Raw genomic sequence first — 25,272 nt, forward strand, 5'->3', positions numbered from 1 at the left:
TGTTCTCGGGTCCATCGAGGAGGAAAAAAAGAAAGAAAGAAAGTTTAGTTTTAATTCCTTCATGGTACATCAACGGCATCTTATGGTGATTATGGAATTATATTCATCTAATATAATCTAATCTTGTTATAATAATCAGAATAATATTATAGTTTCATCTAGAATGTAAATAAGTGAAGTTGAAGACTTGCGAAGTGATTTTCCAGCCGCCGCTTGAAAAGGAGTTTTCGTAATTGTCTAAGTTTTTAATATTCGTTTATGGATGGATCGGCACTATCTATTGACAGGTATATACCAAGTTCTCTAAATCATCTAGTATTTATAGGAAGTTTTTAAAGATAAAGATAAATTACTTTTGACACCTGGGGACATAACAAAATTTAGTTTTAATAATTACTCTCATTTTATGAAGTTATTATATCTCATGCTTATATTGGGTATGGGTTGTATGTGAGAGGTTTATTGGGTGCATTGTTTCTGCATGCTTTAGTGGATACGAGCTAATTGTTGTATTGTTGTTTAGTGTAGCTTGTGATTGAGTTATTGATGATTATTTGTGTCTTGTATACATAGTACACTAGACTTGATTAAGTTGTCATGTCACGTGCACGTTAACGGCCCTAATGAAAATAAGTAACATTGAGTAGCATTTTTATGTGCAAAGTCTCGAGCACTGAGTAGCAAGTGTTAAGCTTAACCCACATTTGGTCACATAGATCATTTGTGTTAAGTAGCTCATCCATGGGCGACGTACACTGTTCCCAGTGGGGTCAATATTTTAAGTAGCTGAGTATTTCTGTTGGGTGTGATTGACCTTTATAGTAGTTTGCGGATTACTCGTGGATTGGTTATGCCTTTCCATAACGACGCCGATGGACCCCCGAAAGGTTTACCCATCATGTCGGGTGCGAGGTTCCCTGTGAGGTCTTATGACCGGCTACACACAAAACCTATGTTGTTAAGTAGCTAAATGGCATAACCTTGAGTACTTGAGTAGTTGAGTAAAGTAGTTAAGGAGCTAAAGAGTTAAGTAGCTATGTTGTTAAGGAGACAAAGTAGTAATTGAGGATTGCTAGACATATTGTAGGATTTGATTATTCTATTTGAGTGGTGTGATTATGCCTTTATATGTGCATGAGATGCTTTTGTTGAAACAATTTTAATTGGCAATCCTTTTGTTGTACTAACCAGTTATCTTACTCGACTTTATAAGCTGACACTTGTTTTGTGAAAAATGTGTTGTGCCCTCAGGTTATGCGGTAATGAAGCTAGTAGATTTGCGAGAGATGTGCTAGCTATTGATGATGAATAAAGATGACTTTTAGTTACCCATTTGTTAGTAGATTTAAGTAGACTTATTATTTATACTGGTTGACATTTGTTGTGGATTTCCTTTATTTATTGTGATGATACGTTGCTGGTAACACCATTTAAAGTTGTTTAATGATTCCATTATAAATCAATTGTGTTTTGAAAATTCGCTTCCGCATTTGTTTAACAGAGTTTATTTATAAAGTTGAAAGTTTTTGGAAATTCACATTTTTATAAAGCAGGGTGTTACAGACCTTTTCACGGTTTAGATTCTTACTATATTCACTAAACCAAACAAGTAGAGTTGCCGTTATAATCACATCTATCTTATAATCAGATCCTCGCTAGATTCACCATTAATATTATTAGTTCAAGCTTGTGTTTATGATTTACCTTTAAATATGCTCAAGTCTTTAGTCAGTCACTATGTATTAATTCTCTCCGAGGGTCATAGTACACGTTTTCATGCCACTAGATCCCGTCTAACATTGTAAGCATCATGTTCATCTAATTCTAATTACATTAATTCTGGATTCCTTATCTAGAGCAGAAACACTTTTTACATCTAATCATAGACCAACTAGTATTTTTCATCCAAAGCATGTCAACCCTAATGTCTTGACTATAAACACATCAAGCCAAGAATAGATTAACATGCTTGAGATATAAAACCAATAGTAATATGAAAAACTAGACGATCATGGATCTTCGGTAAACTGGTAAACAATATCTAACCAATCAAACATTAAATAAAGTAAAATAAAAGTTAACATGATCAGATCAATTCAAACAAGTATTAGCCAATTAGTCAGACATTATTAAAGGAATAACAAGTTATAAAAAGATGAAAGACATTATTTACCAACAATAAAAAGTAAATAGTTAAAAGATCTAGGTTGAAGATGAAGATCAAGAGGTGTTTGGAACTCCAATATCCTCTTTGAAAGTTTCAAAATTTGACATAGGGTTTGGGTTTTTCACATATAGCTGTGAGTGGCGCTCGATTATCTGAGACTCCATATTTTATTCGTTTTGCTTATGTTTCACCTTATTGTGTCTTGTAAAGTCCTTTGGCATCCAAGTTGAGTTGGTAGATAACATATACTCTCATTCGCATCTTCCGAGAACCTGCATTAATATTTCATCACATTAAGTATCGATAGTTTACACATTTAAACTCATTTTGACATTAAAAATGACTAAAAGACATAAGAGAAAAGTCATAAATAAATCAGTCATCACTGACAAATCTTCACATTCTAAACGAGACAAAGTATTCAAAAAGTAGTCCCAAAATGGGGACAATCCGAAGTTAACCTCTAGTGAGGTTAACTTCGGACGGGTATAACGTAAGGCACACTGTGTGGACCCTATACTATATGAATGCATGTCATGATAAATAAATTAACGTATATGATTAACTACTTGTAATTAAGTTATATAGATTATGAGAAATATACATCTTGCGTATATGTTAATGATCCAGCAGTTACATACCACAACAATCTTTAAATGAGTCTATAAATTAAAAAAAAACTACCTAATTAGAATAAAATGATGATTTTGTATCATACAATAAAAAGATATATTTATTAAAGATATATATAATTGATATAACAAATTTTAAAAATTATGTAAAGATTTGTAATTTAAGTATATAATGTACATTTGACATTTATAATTATTGAAATATAATAATAAATTTTGACAATAGAGACCAGTTAATTAAAAAAAACTGGTCTCTATTTTTTTAGCCAAAAAAGACATTATTAGATTGGATAAGAGGTAGGTGCATGCATTTTATGTGAGGAATAAAGACCGGTTGAGTATAAAACTGGTCTTAAAGAATAGAGACCACTTGTTTTATACTTAAATGGTCTATATTCTTTTTTGTAACCGGTCTCTATTCCTACTTAACTATAAAGACTGGTTGTATAAGTATAAAGACCACCAAACAACCGGTCTCTATATATTTGACCGGTCTCTATTGCCCTAAATTTGTGGTAGTGATCCGTCGATGCCACCACATTGCAACTAATGTCATCACCGCCGCATTGTGCGAGTACCATACTCGTATTTTTATTGTGAAACTCTTTATCTCATGATATCATGCATATAACGTCTTCTATGAAGAAATTACCTATAATCTATGGCTGGTGGACTAACTCAATTATACAATTAATCTTATTCTTCTTTTGCTCTCTAGCTGAGCCACTGACATACTTTAAGTTTACTTCGTTGTTATCACCCTGGCCTCCTTTGATGCACTTGATGCAATTATAAAAGTCTGCAGACTTAAGGTTTTTGGATACCTTAAGCGAGGTCAGTTTTAAGGGCCTACTTCATCAACATATAAATAGAGTAAACAAAAAAAAAGGTAGTTTGACTTATGTTATTGAGATACTACTAATGAAAAGATACAGATATTGATGCAAAAACTAGTAAGAGTATTACTGTAATTCAAATTATATAATGATACTTCATCCAAAATCCAAACATTAAGTCTAGTATACAATATATCGAGGCCCTTATATTTTGGGGGCCTAAAATGATCGCCTAGTCATACAGTACTGTTGAACCACCTATGTCTGCAGTGAATGAAAACCATATGGATTATGGATTAGTTGTTGGAGTGTGACCATGTAAATTATAAATGTATGTTTGGAAATAATTTAAGCCTACGGGGTCACACGAAATGACACGGTAACTTGATATCATTAATTAGTATATTAAAGTAATATATTAATTAAATATATAATCACAAATAAATTAATTATGTATTTAATTAATAAAAGAGGAGGTGTTGGATTGAAATAAGGAAAACGAGTTGTTTCCTTATTCCACCATAGGGGCCGAAAATTTCAAGGACAAATCCCCTTGGGATTACTTGTCCACCAAGTTTAAAACCCTAACATAATTGCCTATAAATAGAGGGCTAATTCCAAGGGTTTTAATATACATTCACAATACAATCTAATTGTGAAAAACCTCTCTCTCTCTTTCTCTCTTTGGTCGACTGAAAACCCCTCTCCATAGGGTTTTCGGTTTTTTGGTTTTTAAGCAAGAAAAGGGTTTTTCGGGTTTAGTGCTTAGGTCGATCAAAAGGGTTAGCAACAAGGGTTGTTCGGTTCGTGATTCGGGTACTAGCATACACATACTGGGTGTCTATTGTGCGATCGTAGAGGGGTTTACTTTAGACCCTAATTCATCTTAATAATAATATCATTATTATTTGGAAGCTTTGCAAAAAGGTACACGTCTCAATTCTCTTCTTTGTTAATTAATTTGATTACATATTTATATGATTCTTCCGTTGCGTACTCGTGATTAGATGCATACATTCTATCAGTGGTATCAGAGCCACATATGTGATCTATTAGTTACAAAGATCAAAACTTGAAGGGGGGTTAAGGGTTGGTTTATATATAAAATCTAAGGTTTTGTTTAATTAATTTGACCTAATTCAATGATAGATTGAAACCCTCGTTTTAAATTATGTGAATTGACATGATTTATATGTAAAATTCCATGTTACGTGTATAGTTTTATTTAAATTGTTAAATAAAGGGTATAATCACAAGTAATTCATGCACGGTTACTTTTGATTATCACTATTATATAAAGATATAATTAGCAAAGCATGATGATAAATAATTAGGGTTAATTATTAGATGAATTGTGTGACTATATGAATTTTCGTGTGATTTTTCTGATTTGCGACAGTTCACTAAAAAATTCATATCTTTTAATCCTTAATGTGTTAGAAGTCTATTTTCGGACTGTAGATAGTTGACTCATAGGGCTACAACTTTGTAGTTCTGGTCGAAAGCTGATTCGGAACAGAAACAGTCGTAAAATGGTCGTCAAGCTGCTGGAAATTTCCAGTCAGCATACCTAATGTGTTTATGTGATATTACTTGCTAAATTAAATGGTTTAAAGGCTTACGCAATCAAGGTAACTTGATGTATGTGGTCCTTTTCTTCGGAAACGGGAGCCAAAATTAAACATATGCATGAATCATAGTGACCATGTTTAGGTGGTCTACCTTAACTTGTTACTTGATTAAAATAGTTCGGAAATTAGTAAGTTTATTAATTTTGTATTGTTTTATAAAGTTGTATAAAGGTGATGCAAAATTGTTTTCTTGAAAAATATAAACTTGACTAAGAATTATCGAAATAAGAGATTTCATTAATAAAATTGGAGTCTTACAACCTTGAGATACACCGGCTCACCCATTTGAACAAACTCTAAGAGAGATATAAGTCGGAGTGCGCTAACCTTCTAAAATGGCGGGTTTTTAATTGCGTTCATCGCAAACCTTTGCCCTTGCGCTTCTTTGTGCGTTCAAATGGAGCTACCGAGCTCTCTTGTGTTGTTAAGACTATAAAAATGATTTTATTAAACCTTATGTTATGAAGATTTGCATGAGTCTTCATACATACACTTTTGATTCACATCAAATGCATTACCCTTCTAAAGTTAAGTTAATGCCACCCACTTTGATTAAAACACTCGCCAGTGCTTTTTGCTCTACGTGAGACCATAGGTGAATTATATCTCTTCGAGGTAGATTACCACTCGTTGTGAGACGGCGATGGACTATCTACATGTTTTTAATTGGGCGACTTAAAATGAGTTAAGAGGTGAGATCCTTGACCCGTGGCATAAGATGGGACGAAATATGTTTACAAAACACTTAATACCCCTTTAAAGTGTTGTTGTAAGTCCCATAACTCTAGGAGTTGCATGAATGCAGTTATCGTTTTCACGATTACCTTTTGAATACCATCATTTCTAGCTGATCAACAGATGAAATGATTGTATGTCAAGTTGGATCCTAGCCTTGGTGAAAGTAATTTGTTAGATGAATTTAAGAAGGGTAAATTACGTTTCTTAAGGATAATTATCGAAAATACTGATAATTGAACTTTTTGTCTGTTTTTTGTAGATGGCAACAACAAATCCTACTCAAAACATGCATCAAGCGGCTTTTAGGTCGATGCTAGAAAGGGAAAAACTTTATGGACCTAACTTCAATGATTGGTATCGTCAGCTTAGGATTGTTTTAAGAGCTGAGGGGAAGTACCATATCCTTGAAGAGCAGAGACCCGTTGTTCCGGGTGCCAATGCTACTACTGAGCAATTGGCAGAATATGCTACTGCATATGATGGACATAATGAGATTGCTTGTTTAATGTTGGGAAGCATGAATGCTGAACTTCAAAAGCAATTTCAGCATTCATTTCCATGTGATATGATTACTAAACTCAAGTCTATGTATGAAAAGCAAGCCGGAGTGGAGTTGTACGACCTCGTTGATCAACTTCATGACTTGCGACATGAGCTAGGAACACCGGTCAGGATATCCTCAAGATGAAGAGGTATTTTGAGCAATTGGAAAGGTTAAACTATGCTTATCCACAGCCTGTTGCAATTGGCATGATTCTCAAGTCTTTATCTAAGGACTTTGAAGATTTTGTGCGCAATTACACTTTGCATAGTTTGGATAAAACCATTGCTGAACTTCATGCTCCTGCAAATGAGTATGAAAAGAAGCTTCCAAAGAAATCTGCTACACCCCAAGTTCTCATGATCAAGGGGGGAAAGGTCCAAAAAGGTAAGCAACCGAAGGGAAAGGGCAAAAAGGATAAAGGAAAGCAAGTTGCTACTCCTAAACCTAAGAAGACCCCTCCGGCGAAAAAGGAACATCCAGCCACGAACCAAACTTGCTATCATTGCAATGAAGTGTGACATTGGAAGCGGAATTGTTCAAAGTATCTAGCTGAGTTGAAGAAGAAGCAAACTGGTTCGGCCAGCACTTCAGGTATCTTCACTATTGAATTATATTCATTTTCTAAGCGTACTTCATGGGTTTACGACACCGGGTGTGGTACTCATATCTGTAATTCTTTACAGGGGCTTAGAAGAAGAAGGAAACTGAAGCCGGGATCTTTGCAACTGTTCGTGGGAAATGGCCTACCGGCAGCTGTAGAAGAAATTGGCGAATATCATTTGGTTTTACCTAGTGGTTTAATAATTGTTTTAGACAATTGTCATTATGCACCTTCTACTACTAGAGGTGTTATTTCAGTTTCTTTGTTGAAAAACAACGGATTCATTAATGTTTCTAATGATTATGGAATTTCAGTTTCTCGTAATAATGTTCATTATTTTGATGCTATTGATTGTGATGGTATTTATGAAATTGAAATGCATGGTTGTGATTCAAAGGATAATTCAATGTATAATGTTAGCAAACGAGCCAAGCAAAATTCGGACACGACTTATCTTTGGCATTGTCGACTTGCTCATATTGGCAAGAAACGCATTGAAAGACTTCAAAGGGATGGTGTCTTACAAACAGATGATGAATCATTTGAAAAATGCGTATCTTGTGTTTCGGGCAAAATGACAAGGAAACCTTTTCCAAATAAACCGGAAAGGGCTAAAGAACTACTTGGACTAATACATACGGATGTATGTGGCCCATTTAGGCATGTGTCAAGGAGAGGTGCTAGCTACTTTGTCACTTTTACGGATGATTTCAGTCATTATGGTTATGTTTATTTGTTTAAAAATAAACATGAAGTCTTTGAAAAATTCAAGGAATTTAAAAGTGAAGTAGAGAATCAACTCAGTAAATCCATCAAGATTCTTCGTTCGGATCGCGGTGGTGAATACTTAAGTCAAGAGTTTAAAGATTATCTGAAAGATTGTGGAATAGTTCAACATCTTACTCCTCCATATACTCCTCAACACAATGGTGTTTCGGAGCGAAGGAATCGAACCTTGTTGGAAATGGTCCGATCTTTGATGAATCATACAACTTTTCCTTTTTCGTTTTGGGATTATGCCCTTGAGACTGCTGTTCGTATTCTCAATATGGTTCCAACCAAGAAGGTTGACATGACATCGCATGAATTGTGGCATGGGAGTGTTCCCAAATTGTCTTACTTAAAGGTCTGGGGATGTGAGGCAATCGTAAAACGAGATACGCCTGACAAACTTGAATCTAGATCTATTAAGTGCATCTTTGTAGGATACCCAAAGGAAACTATGGGTTACAACTTCTACTTTCCTACGGAAAACACTGTCAAGGTATATAGATTTGCTGAGTTTTTCGAAGAGAAACTCATATCTCAAAAAGACAGTGGGAGGATTGTTGAACTTGATGAGCATCAAGAAGATGTGTCAACTTCTGAAAGCACTTGGAATCTTCAACTTGGGGGGGGGGGTGGGGGCGGACAATACGTGCTCGTGAAAGATTAAATCTTATGATTGAGTCTGAAGAACATGTAATAGGAGATTTGAATGAACCTCCTAATTTCAAAGCAGCATTATCAGATCCGGAATCTGAAAAATGGCTTGAAGCTGTGAATGTGGAAATGAAATCCATGAAAGATAATCAAGTCTGGAGCTTGGTTGATCTTCCACCAAATGGTAGAACCGTTGGGTGTAAATGGATCTTCAAGAAGAAGACCGACATGGATGAAAATGTACACACCTATAAAGCTCGTCTTGTGGCGAAAGGTTATACTCAACTTTATGGAGTTGATTATGAGGAAACCTTTTCTCCTGTTGCGGACATTAGAGCTATTAGGATCATCTTAGCCATAGCAGCGTACTATGACTATGAGATATGGCAAATGGATGTAAAAACCGCTTTCTTGAATGGTTTTCTAGACGAGGAAGTCTATATGGTACAACCAGAAGGTTTTGTCAATCCGGAACATCCCAACAAAGTATGCAAACTTCAAAGGTCCATTTATGGATTGAAGCAAGCATCAAGAAGTTGGAATAAAAGGTTTGATGAAGAGATCAAAAAGTTTGATTTTGTTCAGAATCCTGATGAGCCATGTGTATATCGCAGAGCTAGTGGGAGTAATGTTACTTTCCTTGTCTTGTATGTCGATGACATATTGATAATAGGAAATCACATTCCAATGTTGAAAGACGTTAAATCTTATCTTGGAAAGTGTTTTGCTATGAAAGACTTGGGTGAAGCGGCATTTATACTTGGAATCAAAATCTATAGAGATAGAAGTAAACGGTTGATTGGATTAAGTCAAAGTGCTTATATACATAAAATCTTGAAGAGATTCAAGATAGAGAATTTTAAGCGCGGGAACTTGCCTATGCAAGAGGGACTTAATTTATCTAGCAAGAACGGTGCTTCCACACCTGAAGAGGTGGAATGTATGAAAAGAATTCCATATGCTTCGGCAGTGGGTTCTATCATGTATGCGGTAAGATGCACTAGACCTGATGTTGCGTTTGCGTAAAATATTGTTAGCCGCTATCAGCAAAATCCCGGAGAGGATCATTGGACTGTTGTAAAGAACATTTTGAAGTACATGCATGCTACTAAAGAAATGTTTTTGGTGTATGGAGGAAATCCTGATGCTGAGCTTAAAGTCACTGGATATTGTGATGCTGGGTTTCAGACTGATAAAGATGATACAAAATCTCAGTCAGGATATGTCTTCGTTTTAAATGGAGGTGCAGTAGATTGGAAGAGCAAGAAACAATCTACAGTTGCTATGTCTGCTACAGAGTCTGAGTATATAGCTGCTTCGGATGCGGCCATGGAAGCTGTCTGGATCAGAAAGTTTATTTCTGGACTTGATGTGATGCCATCAAATAACACTCCAATGGATTTATATTGTGCTAATTCCGGTGCAATTATCATAGCCAATGAACCTGGGGTTCAAAAAGGTGTCCGACATTACCAAAGAAGATATCACTACGTTCGTGAGCAAATCGAATCGGGTGAAATCAAGTTACTCAAAGTTCACACAGATTATAACTTAGCGGATCCTTTTACAAAGGCATTGTCAAAAGGAAAGCTCAATCAGCATGCCGAGGGCATATGGCTTAGATATTGCTAGTTATATCATGTAAATCTGTGATTAGTATTTGGATAATGGGATGTTAAACAATTGTTATTTTCAATAGATGAATTTTATACATTTTGATTTTATAATAATTGTGTCCTATATTTGCATGTTTAGATCCATGAATATTTAAATATTTTAAAGGTTTTAAATATTTTAAAAGTCTATTGTCGATTAATTATATGGGAATATAAATTAAAGTAAGACAATTGTGAGACATTGGTGAAAATATTTAAGGGAATATTTTAAAGATGATAGGATTTCATACCAAACTCACATGATATTCAAAATGAATATTAGACTTACCCCACATAACGAATTATCATTTTATGGATCATCGTCATTAAATGAAATTCTTGAAATGGTTACTTTATTTATCATTTGACTTGAGATATAAGTGAGTTATGCATGTGTGGATTGCATTTTTAGATATAGTTCCTAACTGTCCTGAACAAGGTAGTAATAAAGGGCTATTTTCAGAAATGTCAAGACATGACATGGCCAGACACTTATAGTCAATATAGGATTTGTTCATTCAATTTGCAACTGAAGTATGATACCATTTGGCGCCCTCATTAATTAATTAAGATGTTCGTATGCGTATACCCAAATGAACTCAAGAAGATATCTTGACTAATTTGGTAATCTTGATTAATTGTATAAATGAGAAACATAATCGTTAATTTATGAAATGACATTGATCCATATTCATAATTAATAAGGGTATCTGAACAAAGGGATATTAAAGATTAAATCATTTTAAATTGGCAAAATTAAGAAATTATTCTTAAATATTTCTGGAAGCATTGGCGTGTTGCTAGACGCTAACCAATATTATTACTTTTATAAAAATTTGCATGCTTAAGTGGGAGATGTTGGAGTGTGATCATGTAAATTATAAACGTATGTCCAGAAATAATTTAAGCCTACGGGGTCACACGAAATGTCACGGTAACTCGATATCATTAATTAGTATATTAAAGTAATATATTAATTAAATATATAATCACGAATTAATTAATTAAAGAGGAGATGTTGGATTGAAATAAGGAAAACGAGTTGTTTCCTTATTCCACCATAGGGGCCAAAAATTTCAAGGACAAATCCCCTTGGGATTACTTGTCCACCAAGTTTAAAACCCTTACATAATTGCCTATAAATAGAGGGCTAATTCCAAGGGTTTTAATATACATTCACAATACAATCTAATTGTGAAAAACCTCTCTCTCTCTTTCTCTCTTTGGTCGACCGAAAACCCCTCTCCATAGGGTTTTCAGTTTTTTGGTTTTTAAGCGAGAAAAGGGTTTTTCAGGTTTAGTGCTTAGGTCGATCAAAAGGGTTAGCAACAAGGGTTGTTCGGTTCGTGATTCGGGTACTAGCATACAATATACGGGGTGTTTAGTGTGCGATCGTAGAGGGTTTTACTTTAGACCCTAATTCATCTTAATAATAATATCATTATTATTTGGAAGCTTTGCAAAAGGGTACACGTCTCAATTCTCTTCTTTGTTAATTAATTTGATTACATATGTATATGATTCTTCCGTTGCGTACTCGTGATTAGATGCATACATTCTATCATTAGTTGACACTTGACGGTACATAAGAATTGAGGCCATATAACGACTATTGTGAATCATTTGGATTTATGTAAATCACCAGTCACCAAGATCATCCGTATTCATGTATATCGATCACCATAATCACCAAGATCATCTGCGGTAACAAATCCAATGAGCCTCATCATGATCTTGGCTTATGATTCATTTGCCATGTAATTAGCTATTGAGACTCAAAGTTTATGTTTTTATGTGATCACAGCATAAAAAAAAAGTCTAAATTTTCCACGGAAGCTGGCTCGAAATATTTGATCTGAGGTGTATTTTCCTCGGGAATCTTATTGTCGTTACATGTAAAAGAAATGAAAGATACAAATGACCAGAAACACAATTTTTCAATACCAGTCTTGTATCAGTGAAAAATAATGTTAATTAGTGATGAGTTTTTGCAAGTTTCTCATTAGTCATTTCTCATTCAATAACACAAATATATCTCAATAAGTACGATTTAGACTTAAAAAGGCAAGCAAACACCTCATCGAATGGATCACTTTGCCAGTTATTTAGGTAAAGATTTCAATTGCTTAATAGAATTCACTAATCATTGCAACTAGTCACATTGAAACTTATTGGGTTCGAATCCGACTTTTTATATTTGTATGTGTAGATTATTAGGGACGGTTTTCATGAGTCTTGGGTTTTATATTTTGAACATGCACGATTCAAGCTCTGTATATTGCCCAATTAGATCGATGTTTGTAATGACTCCAATAACTCTAATACTAACCATTAACTATTGATTACTAACTTGGTTTTAAAAAAAGAAAAAGATAAAAGAGCAAGAATCTTTAACAATCATTTTATTCATTATTAAGTAGTACCATACCATTTCTGGTACAGTTTACTAATTAAACGTACAGACCACATCCTAGACCGATATATCATACATAGACACTACAATTAGCACTTTAGACACGATGACATATTCATATATATATATATATAAAGGTATATACATATAGAGCATGTCATGATCTTGTTTAACCTGACGATAGACTTGATTTCGGGCTTTTTAACTTCCTCTTTGGGGACAGTAATAGTCAGCACTCCATTTTCCATAGCCGCTTTCACCTGATCCAACTTTGCGTTTTCTGGCAGCATAAACCTCCTTGTAAACTTGCCATTACTTTTTTCAACACGATGCCATTGATGCCCAGGTATGATCGTAATTGAATTAAAGAATAAAGTATATAATTGAATCACACAATTATATTGAATCAAATTATATACAATCACTGTACACGAATTGGATTACAAAGTTGGATTATGAAAGTAATACGAAACCACTTATATTTATACTAGTTATTGTTGGCGGTTATTCTCTAACCATCACGTTGCTTTGCGAACAGGTATGTCTTCTTGAAGAGTCATGTCTCTTTGTTGTGTGAGGCCTAAAACTGCCGTCCCTTTTCTTCTACAGACATGTCGTTTCCTTTATTCTCTTTTACACTTTGTATCCCTCAAGTCTTAAACGAATTACAAATTCCAACATTCTCCCCCTTAATTGTTCGAGACTTGCTCTTCTAATCATCAGACCTATCTTCGCATCACGCCTAGTCTTTGATTGATCCAAGTCTTCTCAACTTGTAGTAGTATCTTTGTCTTTAATAAATCTTTGATGACGTCACACCATCTTTTGTTTCTCACGAACATAAATTTGCATCACACAAATTTGCTTCACACGAGTCTGCTTCACACAAACTTGCTTTGTAGTTTCTTCGTACTTGGCATCACACCATATGCATTTTGATCAATCACTAACCTTGTTCATCACGAACCATCCTTCACGGAAAACTTGCTTATTTCACACAACCTTTAATTCTCTCACATAATTTTAATCCATCACGGATTGAAATCACATCACACGAGTTTCCTTATTAATTCAATCACTGAATTAACAACACCCTTCATAGGTTATTTTCCGCATCACACGGTCTTTGCTTCGACTTGATCCAATCACTGAATCTTGTCAATCCACCCTTCACAGGTTACTTCTCCGCATCACACGGCTTTGTCTTGATCGCGTCACACGGTCAAATCTTCAATCTTTATAGGTTTCTTCAGTAAGGTACATTAGAAGTGTCGGTTCCTCATCATCAGTCTCTATGGAGAGTCCTGCAAATCCCTTCTCTTTTTTGCTTGAACATTCATAAGCATAGTGCCCAAGCTTTCCACACTTGTAGCAATCTATCTGCGACTTATGAATATTCCTTCGTGGTTTGTTGTCATTTCCTTCTGAATCTTCTGAGTTTTGTCCATCGACTTTATATTTCCCCGTGGCCTCGTCCTCTCGACGAATCTTGTCCACGTTTTCCAAAGCGCCTCCCTTGATTAAAATTATTGTTGTGACATGTCAACAATAACTTGTTTTGATTGTTGCTTTCTATATTCTTCTTAAACTTTGTTCCCTCCTCGAAAGCCTTTAATCTTCCTATCGCGTCATCTAGCGTCATTTTGTGAAGATCGCAATGTTGCTTGATGGATGCAACAATTTCTATAAACCTATCTGGTACGGAATTCAAAAGTTTTCGTACTAGACTTGGTTGATCAAATGTTAAACCCAAATTCGCTACCTTAGTGCCAATCCCATTTATCTTCGCGGTAAATGCAACGATTGTCTCTTCCTCGTTCATTTGCAACATCTCAAATTCCGATTTGAGTGTTTGCAATCTTGCCTTTTGTACCCGATCTTCTCCAACATATCTTGTCTTAAGTGCATCCCACACTTCTTTTGCGGTCTTATAACTTGCAACCTGTAAAACTAGATCTTCTGACAACGCTTGAAATATATACGCCATCACGGCCTTGTTTTTCTTCACATCGTTCCAGTGCCTGGTTCTATAATTTCCCATATACCATTTGCTTCTAAAATTGTTTTGAAAGGAATAGCCCAAACGGGGTAATTCGTAAAATTTAAAACCGGACATTGAAAATGTCTCAATGATCCCCCAAATGCATTATTGTTGTTGTTACCCCTTGAATACGACATAATTTCTAAGTTTTTTCTTTAAAACTTAAAAATCTAATATGGATTCCCTTTAAAACAAATATGATTCTTAATGGACAAAGATCTAAATTTTAATCTATTTTCCTTCCTAATCAATTGTAATAATAATAAAAAGAGAAAAATATAATAGATAGAACCTGGATTTCCTTTTTATCATATCCTACGTGAACACCAAATCAATTAGACTAAAACTTTGACTTTTGTTCCCTCTATCCACCCACCAAGATTTGTATGCCTTCTGCAATTATGTTCGTGTCACAAAAAGAAAAAAAACCGCAAATTTTCGGTTCTCCTTTCTTCTGGTCGCACACCAACAAGAATCGGTCTTCCACTTTGTTTGCTTGATTATCATAATCAAACAATCATCAATAATCTTTGTTCTGGTTTTCTTTCTTAAAATAAAAAACCGCCTGTTCGTGGCTTCACACCGTAAACAGTCAACCGTCTCTGAAAATCGAATCACCCAATCTTTAAATTGTTTCTGGTTGTTTTTTATCACAAAGAAACAGCCCTCTCCAACGTTTCTTCAATTCCTCAACCTTTGCTCTGATGCCACTGGCCCAGGTATGATCGTAATTGAATTGAAGAATAAAGTATATAATTGAATCACACAATTTTTTTGAATCAAATTATATACAATCACTGTACATGAATTCGATTACAAAGTTGGATTATGAAAGTAATATGAAACCACTTATATTTATACTAGTTATTGTTGGCGGTTATTCTCTAACCTTCACATTGCTTCGCGAATAGGTATGTAATCTTGAAGAGTCATGTCTCTTTGTTGTGTGAGGCCTAAAACTGCCGCCCCTTTTCTTCTACATACATGTCGTTTCCTTTATTCTCTTTTACACTTTGTATCCCTGAAGTCTTAAACGAATTGTGAATTCCAACAGCCATTTATCATTCTTATCTTCTTTCTCGACAATTCTTTCCCCACTGATCTGTAAAATGCTACCATTTTCAATCTCGACTTTCACTTCCTCTTTTTTAATCCTAGGAAGATCAGCCTTGAAGACAAGAGCTTCTGGTGTCTCCTTCCAATCCACACGCGTGTTCACCAATGTAGATGTTTCAGATGCCATATTAAGGGAGTCTCTGAATGGGTCCCAAACATCGAGTGAAAATGGGTTGAATATGTTGTTTCTTCGGCCACCAAATAAGCTTGGAATAATCGACATTTTTTGTGATGCTTGATATCGATATAACTGGTTATATAAATTTTTGTTGATTTAATTTGCTGTAATTGCTGATTTGCAAATGAGGCCGGTCTATGACCATATTTATATAGATATATGCATATGTATGTGTTTTTTAGAGAATGTTCGAGAACGTTCAGGATTATTAATTATTTTTTCTGTCGAGTTAGAGTAATTGAAGATTGGGACATAAAAGACGTGAATTTAAGAAGTCTCTTGATCCTTCAACATACATGCATATCTCCCTTTACATACTAAACGAGGGTGAGAAAGCTTTTAAAAAAAGCTTAGTTGTCAAGCTCACAATCTCACCACATTGGATCTACGACATAAGTGATGATGAATTTGGTGTGTGTTCTAAGGTGTGAGAGTGTGTGAAGGAGGGTGTATTGGGAGGGATAATAAAATTAAAAAATAGGCGGGTCCTTTATTTTTTTAAAAATGGCCAGTATTATTGGGAGACGTTGCGTTTGCAACATATGAGAGAGAAGGGAGAATCTGGTATAATCTTTCTCTTCATATTTTCTCTTCAATCAATAACTCAAAATTAAAATATGATCAAATAAATTGGGCGTGGCAAAGGAGAAGAACATGGCGGTCGCTCTCTTAATCAAAGCAAGTTTTAATTCCATTTTTCATTTTAATTTAGGAAAGCTTGAAGCTGCTCTATATTAAGGTGACTGTTGCTGATGAAGTAACTTATGTTACGGCTACTGCTACTCAACCTTGCTGAAAATTGAAGAGTTATTTCAGGACTCGAACAAGACGGGTCGAGTCCAAAGGTTTAGTTCATATGAGATATGTGTGGATAAGTCCTTATTCCCCAATGCTATCTAAAAGTTGTTAGTATGAGTTAACTGGTTTTTAGGTTGTAGAGATAGAGAAAAACTCTAAAAGTAGTTAGAGATTATCTTTACATATGAAGAGCCTATATAATGTATTCGTTGTTTTGAGTTATTTTCAATGAATTGCAAGTTTTGGTGGGGATCTCTTTGTGTTCTGATCATAATACTGATTTTTTATACTAAAAATTGGTATCAGAGAGACGGGGAGTACTTCCTGCAAATCGATTGAAGTGTTCGACCAATAAGAAGAGGGGTTTAACGAGCAATCAAGAAGTTGGCAGTAGATCAGATCGAGACAAGGGATTGCGATGGGAGATAATAACCCACCACCACCACTGCCACCGTCGTCTATGGCAAAGGAGAACACCAGTTTTTCTCTCCAATGCCTGGTGCTAACACCAACTAATTATACGACATGGGCGGTGAAGATCAAAGCTATATTTAATGTTCATGGGTTGTGGGAAGTAATCGAACCAACCGAGGGAACGAGCACAATAGATGCAAAGAAAAACGCCATGGCTGTGGCGTATCTCTTTCAGGCACTACCAGAGGAGCAGGTGTTACAGGTTTCTCAACACACTAACGCTAAAGACGTGTGGGCAGCAATCAAATCAAGGTATATAGGAGTTGATCGGGTAAAAGACGCACGATTGCAAACCTTAAGGGCTAAGATTAGTCAATTCGTATGAAAGAAAATGAGACGATTGATGAATTTGCAGCCAAGTTATCGGGACTTGCATCAACTTCTACTTCTCTTGGCACCCAGATTGACGACTCTACCTTAGTGCGAAAGTTTCTAAGTGCCATGCCAAGATGGTTCATTCAAATGGTTGCTTCCTTAGAACAGTTGATAGATATCAATACCATGAAGTTTGATGAAGTCGTTGGTCGCTTAAAAGCCTATGAAGAAAGAACTCGTGAACATGATTTCCATACAGAACTACAAGAATAACTACTTATGAACCAATCAGATACTTCCAGGATTAAAGAAAGAAGTGAAACAAACCACGGAAGGGGTAAGGGAGGAAATAGTCGGGGTAGAGGTCGTGGAAGAGGTAGGACAAGTCAGAGATATGAAAGTTCGAGTTCCAGGTCCGAGAATAAAAAGGGTTCGAATGGCAAGGACAAGTAAAAAATCCAATGTTATAGATGTGATAAATATGGGCACTATGCCTCAACTTGTCCTGATCGAACCAATAAAGAAAAAAATGAAGCGAATGTTACTGAAGCCTTCGATGAAGAGCCAGCCTTGTTCATAAGCTCGGCTAGTAAAGTGTTCTTAACGAGAAAAAGGTACACCCGAAGAAATATGAACAGGACTCAAGCAACAACAATATGTGGTAAATGGACAATGGGGCCTCGAATCATATGACAGGTAACAAATCTTTCTTCTCGGAATTGGATGAATCAATTACGGGTAAAGTTCGGTTTGGAGATGGTTCATATGTTGACATCAAAGGAAAGGGTTCGATATTTTTGGATTGTAATAATGGCACACAAAAGTTACTCACAAATGTTTACTACATACCTAGTTTAAAGAAAAATAATATAAGCGTTGGTCAAGCAACTGAAAGTGGGTGCAAGATACTTATGGAATATGATTATTTGGTTATGTATGATAAAAATTGCAAAGTGCTTTTACGTGTGTACAGAAGCAAGAATAGGCTATACAAGACACAATTGAAGATAGTTAGTCCAACTTGTTTTAGTCACAAAGTAGTAGAAGACACGTGGACTTGGCATGCACGATTAGGACATTTAAACTTTGATTATTTGAGTTTAATGTCTAAAAACTTGTTGGTGGAATGGCTGCCAAAGATGCATTCTGAAAACCGTTTGTGTGATGGTTGTCTTATCGGGAAACAGTCAAGGAACTCGTTCCCTAAATCCTCCTCATTTCGAGCTACAAAAAGGTTGGAACTATTACATGCAGATTTGTGTGGAGCTGTATCTCCCTCCACAATTGTTGGTAATAGGTATATTTTGGTTATTATAGATGGCTTTTCTCTCTTTATGTGGACGTTTTTATTGAAGCACAAAGAAGACACTTTTGATCTTTTCAAGAAGTTCAAGACGAAGATTGAGAAGCAAACAGGTTTGTTCAGAAAATCGTTAAGAACGGACAGGGGAGGAGAGTTCACTTCAAGCAAGTTCAACAAGTTCTGTGATGAGCACGGTATTGAAAGGCAACTTACAGCCCCGTATTCTGCACAACAAAACGGGGTTGTGGAACGAAGAAACCAAACGTTCATGAATATGACTAGATGCATCATGAAAGTAAAGTTTGTGCCAAATTACATGTGGGGTGAAGCAGTGAGACATTTAACATATCTCCTCAACTGAGTATGATAAGCGTCCATTTTGTGATAAAAACCCCTAATGAAAGGCTTCATTTCTATGCTTAAATGAGTTATTATTCCGGAACTGATGATTATGGTGAGATCCAACCAAGCAAAACCCTAATTATAATCGGAACTTAGGGGTTCAAAGCAAAACCCGAGCATAATAAGAATTAATATATATATATTAAGTCGAACCTAGGATCGGAACTGATAGGATTAGCTCTCAGGTAGGTCCCCATGCTCGGATCCTAAGCAGGATCGGATCCTAGAAAGAAATAGAAGAGATCGGATCCAATATATGAAATATATATATACACGTTGAGACAACAGCCGGATCCTAATATGTATATATATATCGGATCGTATATAAAATGGATGAGATACAAAGATGTCCAGTGGATCCTAGGAAGTCTAACGGATCCTATGAAGTATGGAGAGGACCCGCGGTCGGATCCAGAAAGAGAAATAAGATCGAAATTTGGAAAGAAGGCAAGGAATCTTAACTAAGCCAATTAACCTATATATATAAATAGGATCGGATCCTAAAGATCAAGAAAGGGAGATCGAACCTTTGGAGGGTTAGCATTAATCGGATCCTAAACAGAGCTAGCCAGATTTCTGTTTAGCATTAATCGTAGAATTGATATATATACGTATATATATATAATAAACTCAGTCGAGGCTTGGAAAGAAAGAAGATTCAAAACAATTTGGCAGTCGGATCCTACAGAAAAAGGAGGATCGGATCTTAAACATATATATGTATATAAAATCTGAACCTACCAGACAAGGAAGGATAAAGAGCCGATCTTAATTAACATATATATATGTATATATTTGAAACCTATAGAAAAGATAAGAGAGGATCCGACTATGTACATACATATATGTAAAGAATAGGAATGGATCATGGAAGCCTAGGAGATCGGGTGCCAAGGCTTAGAAGTGTACTCGGATCCAATCCTAAAGTCTCAGACTAGACAAGCTTTCTAATACGATCTCTATATTAACATCAATTTAAATATAAATATATTTAAATTGATGATTTATAAATTAAACGATGAATGTTGACCGTGAAGAAATAAATCCAGAATATTTTAAACCTCGTACCTTGGGATTTGGGCCAACAGCCCAATACGGCCCGTGTACGAGAAAACCCTAAATCTAACAGCCTATAAATACCCTCTATCATTGGTTGTTAGTCAATTTTTCATTCCATTCAATTCCATACACATTCTCTCATTCATACACACATTTATAACATTCTTTGCAATCACAGAGAATATATATATAGCAGCAGCAGTACATTCATATTCATCAACATTCATCATCAATCAATCATTATATCAAAATCATATTACATCCATATCCTCCATAGATCGATACATCTCTATGGGAAAATCATCTTACACCTTAGATTCGTCAAGAATTTATTAGGTTTGCACTCTTGTTTGAGGGGATCTTGATGATTTTCGTGGTTAAACCCCGCTTGTAATTGAGCTTTTCATTCTCATGCTCAAACATTGGCGCCATCCGTGAATTTATTGATAACTGGACAGTGATTATTTTTTGTTGCCAATCACAAATCATCTTTGTTCTTGTTTTTTGTTTTCTTTGCTCAAATGGCTGATGAATTCACTCATGTTTCTCAAATTGTATCTTCTGGGTTGGGGAAGGGTGTTCATGTTGAGAGAGATAATTCTCCATTGAATCTGGAAACCTCTGAGATCTATAATGCTCAAAACATCTTTGGTGAAAAAGTGTCAGATTTTGCTTCTAGATCTAGTGAGGTGGTGACAAGTGCACCCAATGTTGTTCTTGGTAGTGAGTCTAGGCTACCACCCAGGATGGGCTTTGGATCTAATCTTGGGGATGGTAGTGCTAGTGTGGGATCACTCTTCTCCTCATCTTCACCAACTATATCTCCTTTAGTATCTTTATATTCAACACCCCCAACTAGTTCATCTCCTATCACTGTTTCCTCTTCTAGACCTGGCCAACTAAGTTCTCACTTGGCAAGCATGGCTAGCTCAACCATGACCGGGGGTCAGACATCCTTGCAAGCAATGACAGGCTCCTCCTCTCAATCTGTAACTATCCGAAAGAGTCATCTGTTAGAATTGTTAAAGCTAGCTGCCATGGGTACTCAGCAAGCACAGACTCCACCACCTCCTCCAACCAATTGGTTTTCTGAACTCTCTGCCAGGTTAAAGTCAACTCCACCTCAGCCAACCCAACCACCTCCATTGGCTACGGGCATGGAGTCCATAATGAAGCTTTTGGTAGATGAGATGAAAAAACAAAAGCCAGTGGAACCTCCTCCTGAACCAGTCAACTCAGCAAAGGAGTTGTTAAAAATGCTAAAAATTGCTGCTGGGGAGGAGACGGATGAACAGGCAAGGGTGGCCACAGTACCTAAGTTTGCAACTAAGTCAAGGTTTTGTGACTGGGTGGCAAACTATGCCTTCCCAGACGGTCAGAGGGTTCCCACTATTGTTGGCACTTATGACGGAACCAGAGACCCAGAGGATCACTTGGCAATCTATGATCAAGCCGTACTAACTGAAAAGTGGGTAGACCCTGTGGAGTGTCACTTATTCCCAGGCACCTTGCAGGGTTATGCCTTAGAATGGTTTACCAAACTTCCGGAAAAAAGCATTCAAGACTATGCAGATTTGAAGAAACAGTTTATAGCTCAGTTTGCTCAACAGAAGAAGCGTCAAAGAAGCCACTTGGAAGCTCACTTGATCAGGCAAAAGGGTGGTGAATCGCTGAGGGACTTCATTGCAAGATGCACTAAGGAATGTCAGAAGATACCGAGTCTCCCCGAGAGCCAGCAGGTGTCAGGTTTTACCTTAGCATTACTCCCTGGCGATCTTCAGGACGACCTAAGTAAAAGAATTCCATTGACGTTTGGAGAGGCTACAGAAAGAGCTTTCAATTTCATCCGATCCAGGGAAACTGCCCTTCTTGTGAAAGGGACGGTTGGAAGGGGGAAGTCTGGGAGCCAGAGGCTCTGGAGGTGGAAGATATGATGTTAGAAGAAATGATAGAAGGTTTGATCATAGAGACACTAAAAGGAGAGAAGAGAGGAGAGATGATAGGAGGGATGACAGAAGGGAGGAGAGAGGTGGCCCTTATGACAGAATAGTCAACTTGATAAAATCTCCAAGGGAAATCCTTAAGACATAAAGAGTTGGAGAAAACTTCAAGCCTCCTCGGCTAATGATACATAGGTCTGGAAAGAAAGATATGTCCAAATACTGTGAATTCCATGAAGACCATGGTCATGAAACAAATGCCTGTAGAGAGCTTAAGATCGAGATAAACAGAGCCTTAGATGAGGGAAAGTTGGAGCACTTAGTCCATGGTGCAAAGCAAGGTAAAAGAGAGCTACACAAGCTATGAAGACTTACACTTGGCAGAAGCAAGATGGGAGGAATGATAGACCTCCACCCTCTAATGGCCATGTATACATGATAAGAGGAAAAACCAAGTATGAAAAAAGAAAGGCAGAGGTCCTTGAACCATGGAGAATGGTCTCAATCTCATTCCCTCCTGTAAGGGCAGTCTCTTCTGACCCAGTGGTAATACAAGCCAGAGTGGCAAACTTTGAGGTTGGAAAGGTATATTTAGAAAATGGAAGTTCCTCTGACATAATATATAACCATTGTTTTCAAAAGTTACCTCAAAGAGTTAGAGATCTTAAGCGTCCATCAAGGACTCAGCTTGTCAGTTTCATGGGGGAGTCTAACAGGCCGGTAGGAGAAGTTTCAATGGAGGTTATGATGGGAGAATACCCGTTTCACCGGATTGAACTCATTGGGTTCATGATAATAAGAGCCCCCTCTGACTATAATGTCATACTAGGCAGACCTTCCATGCAAAAGTTTGGAGCAATTCCATCAACAGTTCATGGAATGGTGAAGTTCCCAATTCCAGCTGGAATAGCTACAATTAGGGGAAGAATGACTTGGCCGGAAGAGTGTAGGCAAGTTGAAAAAGTTTTACCAAGAAAGATTGAAAAATTACAAGAAATCCAAAAGCAAGACGGTCCCGAAGAAAAAGTGATAATTAACAAGAAATTTCTAGAACAACCTGTAATCATCGGGTCACAACTTCCAAGAAGAATCAAGGAAGAATTGGTTCACTTGTTAAAAAATAATTTGGACGTCTTTGCATGGCAGACATCTGATATGACAGGAGTCCCAAGAGAGTTAGCTGAGCACGCATTAAATGCCAATCCCAACATTTCACCAATAAGACAAAAGAAGAGGGGAATGTCTCAAGATAGAAGCAAAGCTACATGTGAACAAGTCAACGACATGGTGGAAGCTGGAATTCTTAGAGAAGTTAAGTATCAAACCTGGGTAGCCAACCCAGTCATGGTGAAAAAGCCAGATGGTTCTTGGAGACTTTGTGTAGATTTCAAAGACATCAACAAAGCTTTCCCGAAAGATAACTACCCTCTCCCGGAAATAGACTGGAAAGTGGAATCTCTTGATGGTTTTAGATTAAAATGCTTCTTGGCTGCTTATAAATGGTACCATCAAATTTCTATGAAGAAGACAAGACAGCCTTCCATACAGACCAAGGAATTTATTGTTTTGAGAAAATGCCTTTTGGCCTAAAGAATGCCGGGGCTACTTATTAGCGTTTGATAGACAAAGCATTCAGAGATCATATTGGAAGGAATGTGGAAGCCTATGTGGATGACATTGTGATAAAGAGTCAGGCTGAGGAAATAATGTTGGCAGATGTACAAGAGACCTTTGACACCCTAAGAAGCATCAATATGAAATTAAACCCATCAAAGTGTAGCTTTGGAATGGAAGAAGGAAAATTTCTTGGACACATCGTGACTCCTAAAGGAATCAAGGCAAACCCTATGAAAATTCAAGCAGTAATAGACATGGAATCCCCTCGAACCAAGAAGCAAGTTCAAAGTCTTAATGGGAAGTTGGCTGCCCTAGCAAGATTTCTGTCAAAGTCTGCCGAAAGATCTTTACCTTTCTTTAGAACATTAAAGGGATGCTTAAGGAAGCAAGACTTCTCGTGGTTGGCCGAAGCAGAAGAGGCATTCAAGGATATGAAGAAGTTCCTTGCTGACCTCCCAACTCTCACGGCTCCGATCCTAGGTGAAACACTTACTCTATACCTTGCTGCTTCTAAAGAATGTGTTAGTGCAATATTACTTGCAGAAAGAAGCAATGGCCAAATGCCAATATATTTCGTAAGTAGAGCCTTAAAAGGCCCAGAAATAAACTATCCATGCTTGGAAAAATTAGCTCTTGCCTTGGTCCACGCGGCCAGCGCCTAAGGCGATACTTCCAAGGTCACCCTATTCGGGTTCTGACTGACAAGCCAATAAGGCAAGTGCTAGCCAAACCTGAAGTATCTGGACGATTAGCTAAGTGGGCTATAGAACTGGGTGAACATGAAATTAGCTTCCACCAAAGAACGTCCATCAAGGGCCAAATCTTGGCTGATTTCTTGGCAGAAACTGACTCTTCCGATGTCGCAGGAAAAGAAGTACAAGAGGTCCAGGCAACCCAGGAAGAAGAAAGCCCAAAGTGGACCCTCTTCACAGATGGAGCATCTAATCAGGAAGGATCAGGAGCAGGTCTCATCTTAATTGATCTCGAGGAAAGATAATACATTTATGCATTAAGATTCAACTTCCCAGCATCCAACAATGAGGCAGAGTATGAAGCACTCCTTGCTGGCCTCAAAATGGCAAAACAAATGGGAGTAAAGAAAATACAAGTATTTGTAGATTCCCAACTAGTGGCAAACCAGATCAATGGCACATTTGAAGCTAATCAAGCATCCATGCAACTTTACTTAGAAGAAACAAAGAAGCTTCTTAGAGAATTTGAGTCTTTTCATATAGAGCAAGTTAGAAGGAACCAGAATAAGAAGGCGGATGCTTTGAGCAAGCTAGCTTCATTAACCTTTGCTCACCTCACCAAAGAAGTCTTGGTTGAAGTCCTACAAGAAAAGTCTATAACAAAAGGTAAGGAAGTATCTCAAATTGAAGAGGAAGAA

At 36.7% G+C, this 25,272-nt stretch overlaps 1 protein-coding gene across 1 annotated transcript; it reads right to left on the reverse strand.

Moving 5' to 3' along the window:
• Positions 1-12,638: 12,638 nt before the first annotated feature.
• Positions 12,639-16,019, reverse strand: LOC122597037 (17.3 kDa class I heat shock protein-like). The gene is made up of 3 exons (XM_043769673.1): positions 15,740-16,019; positions 12,814-12,976; positions 12,639-12,696 (listed from the first exon to the last, which is right to left on the reverse strand). The coding sequence occupies exons 1-3, from the start codon at positions 16,017-16,019 to the stop codon at positions 12,639-12,641; spliced, it is 501 nt and encodes a 166-aa protein (XP_043625608.1).
• Between the last annotated feature and the right edge of the window lie 9,253 nt (positions 16,020-25,272).

The sequence above is a fragment of the Erigeron canadensis genome, chromosome 4 (genome assembly GCF_010389155.1).
Source record: "Erigeron canadensis isolate Cc75 chromosome 4, C_canadensis_v1, whole genome shotgun sequence".
Taxonomy (NCBI): Eukaryota; Viridiplantae; Streptophyta; class Magnoliopsida; order Asterales; family Asteraceae; genus Erigeron; species Erigeron canadensis.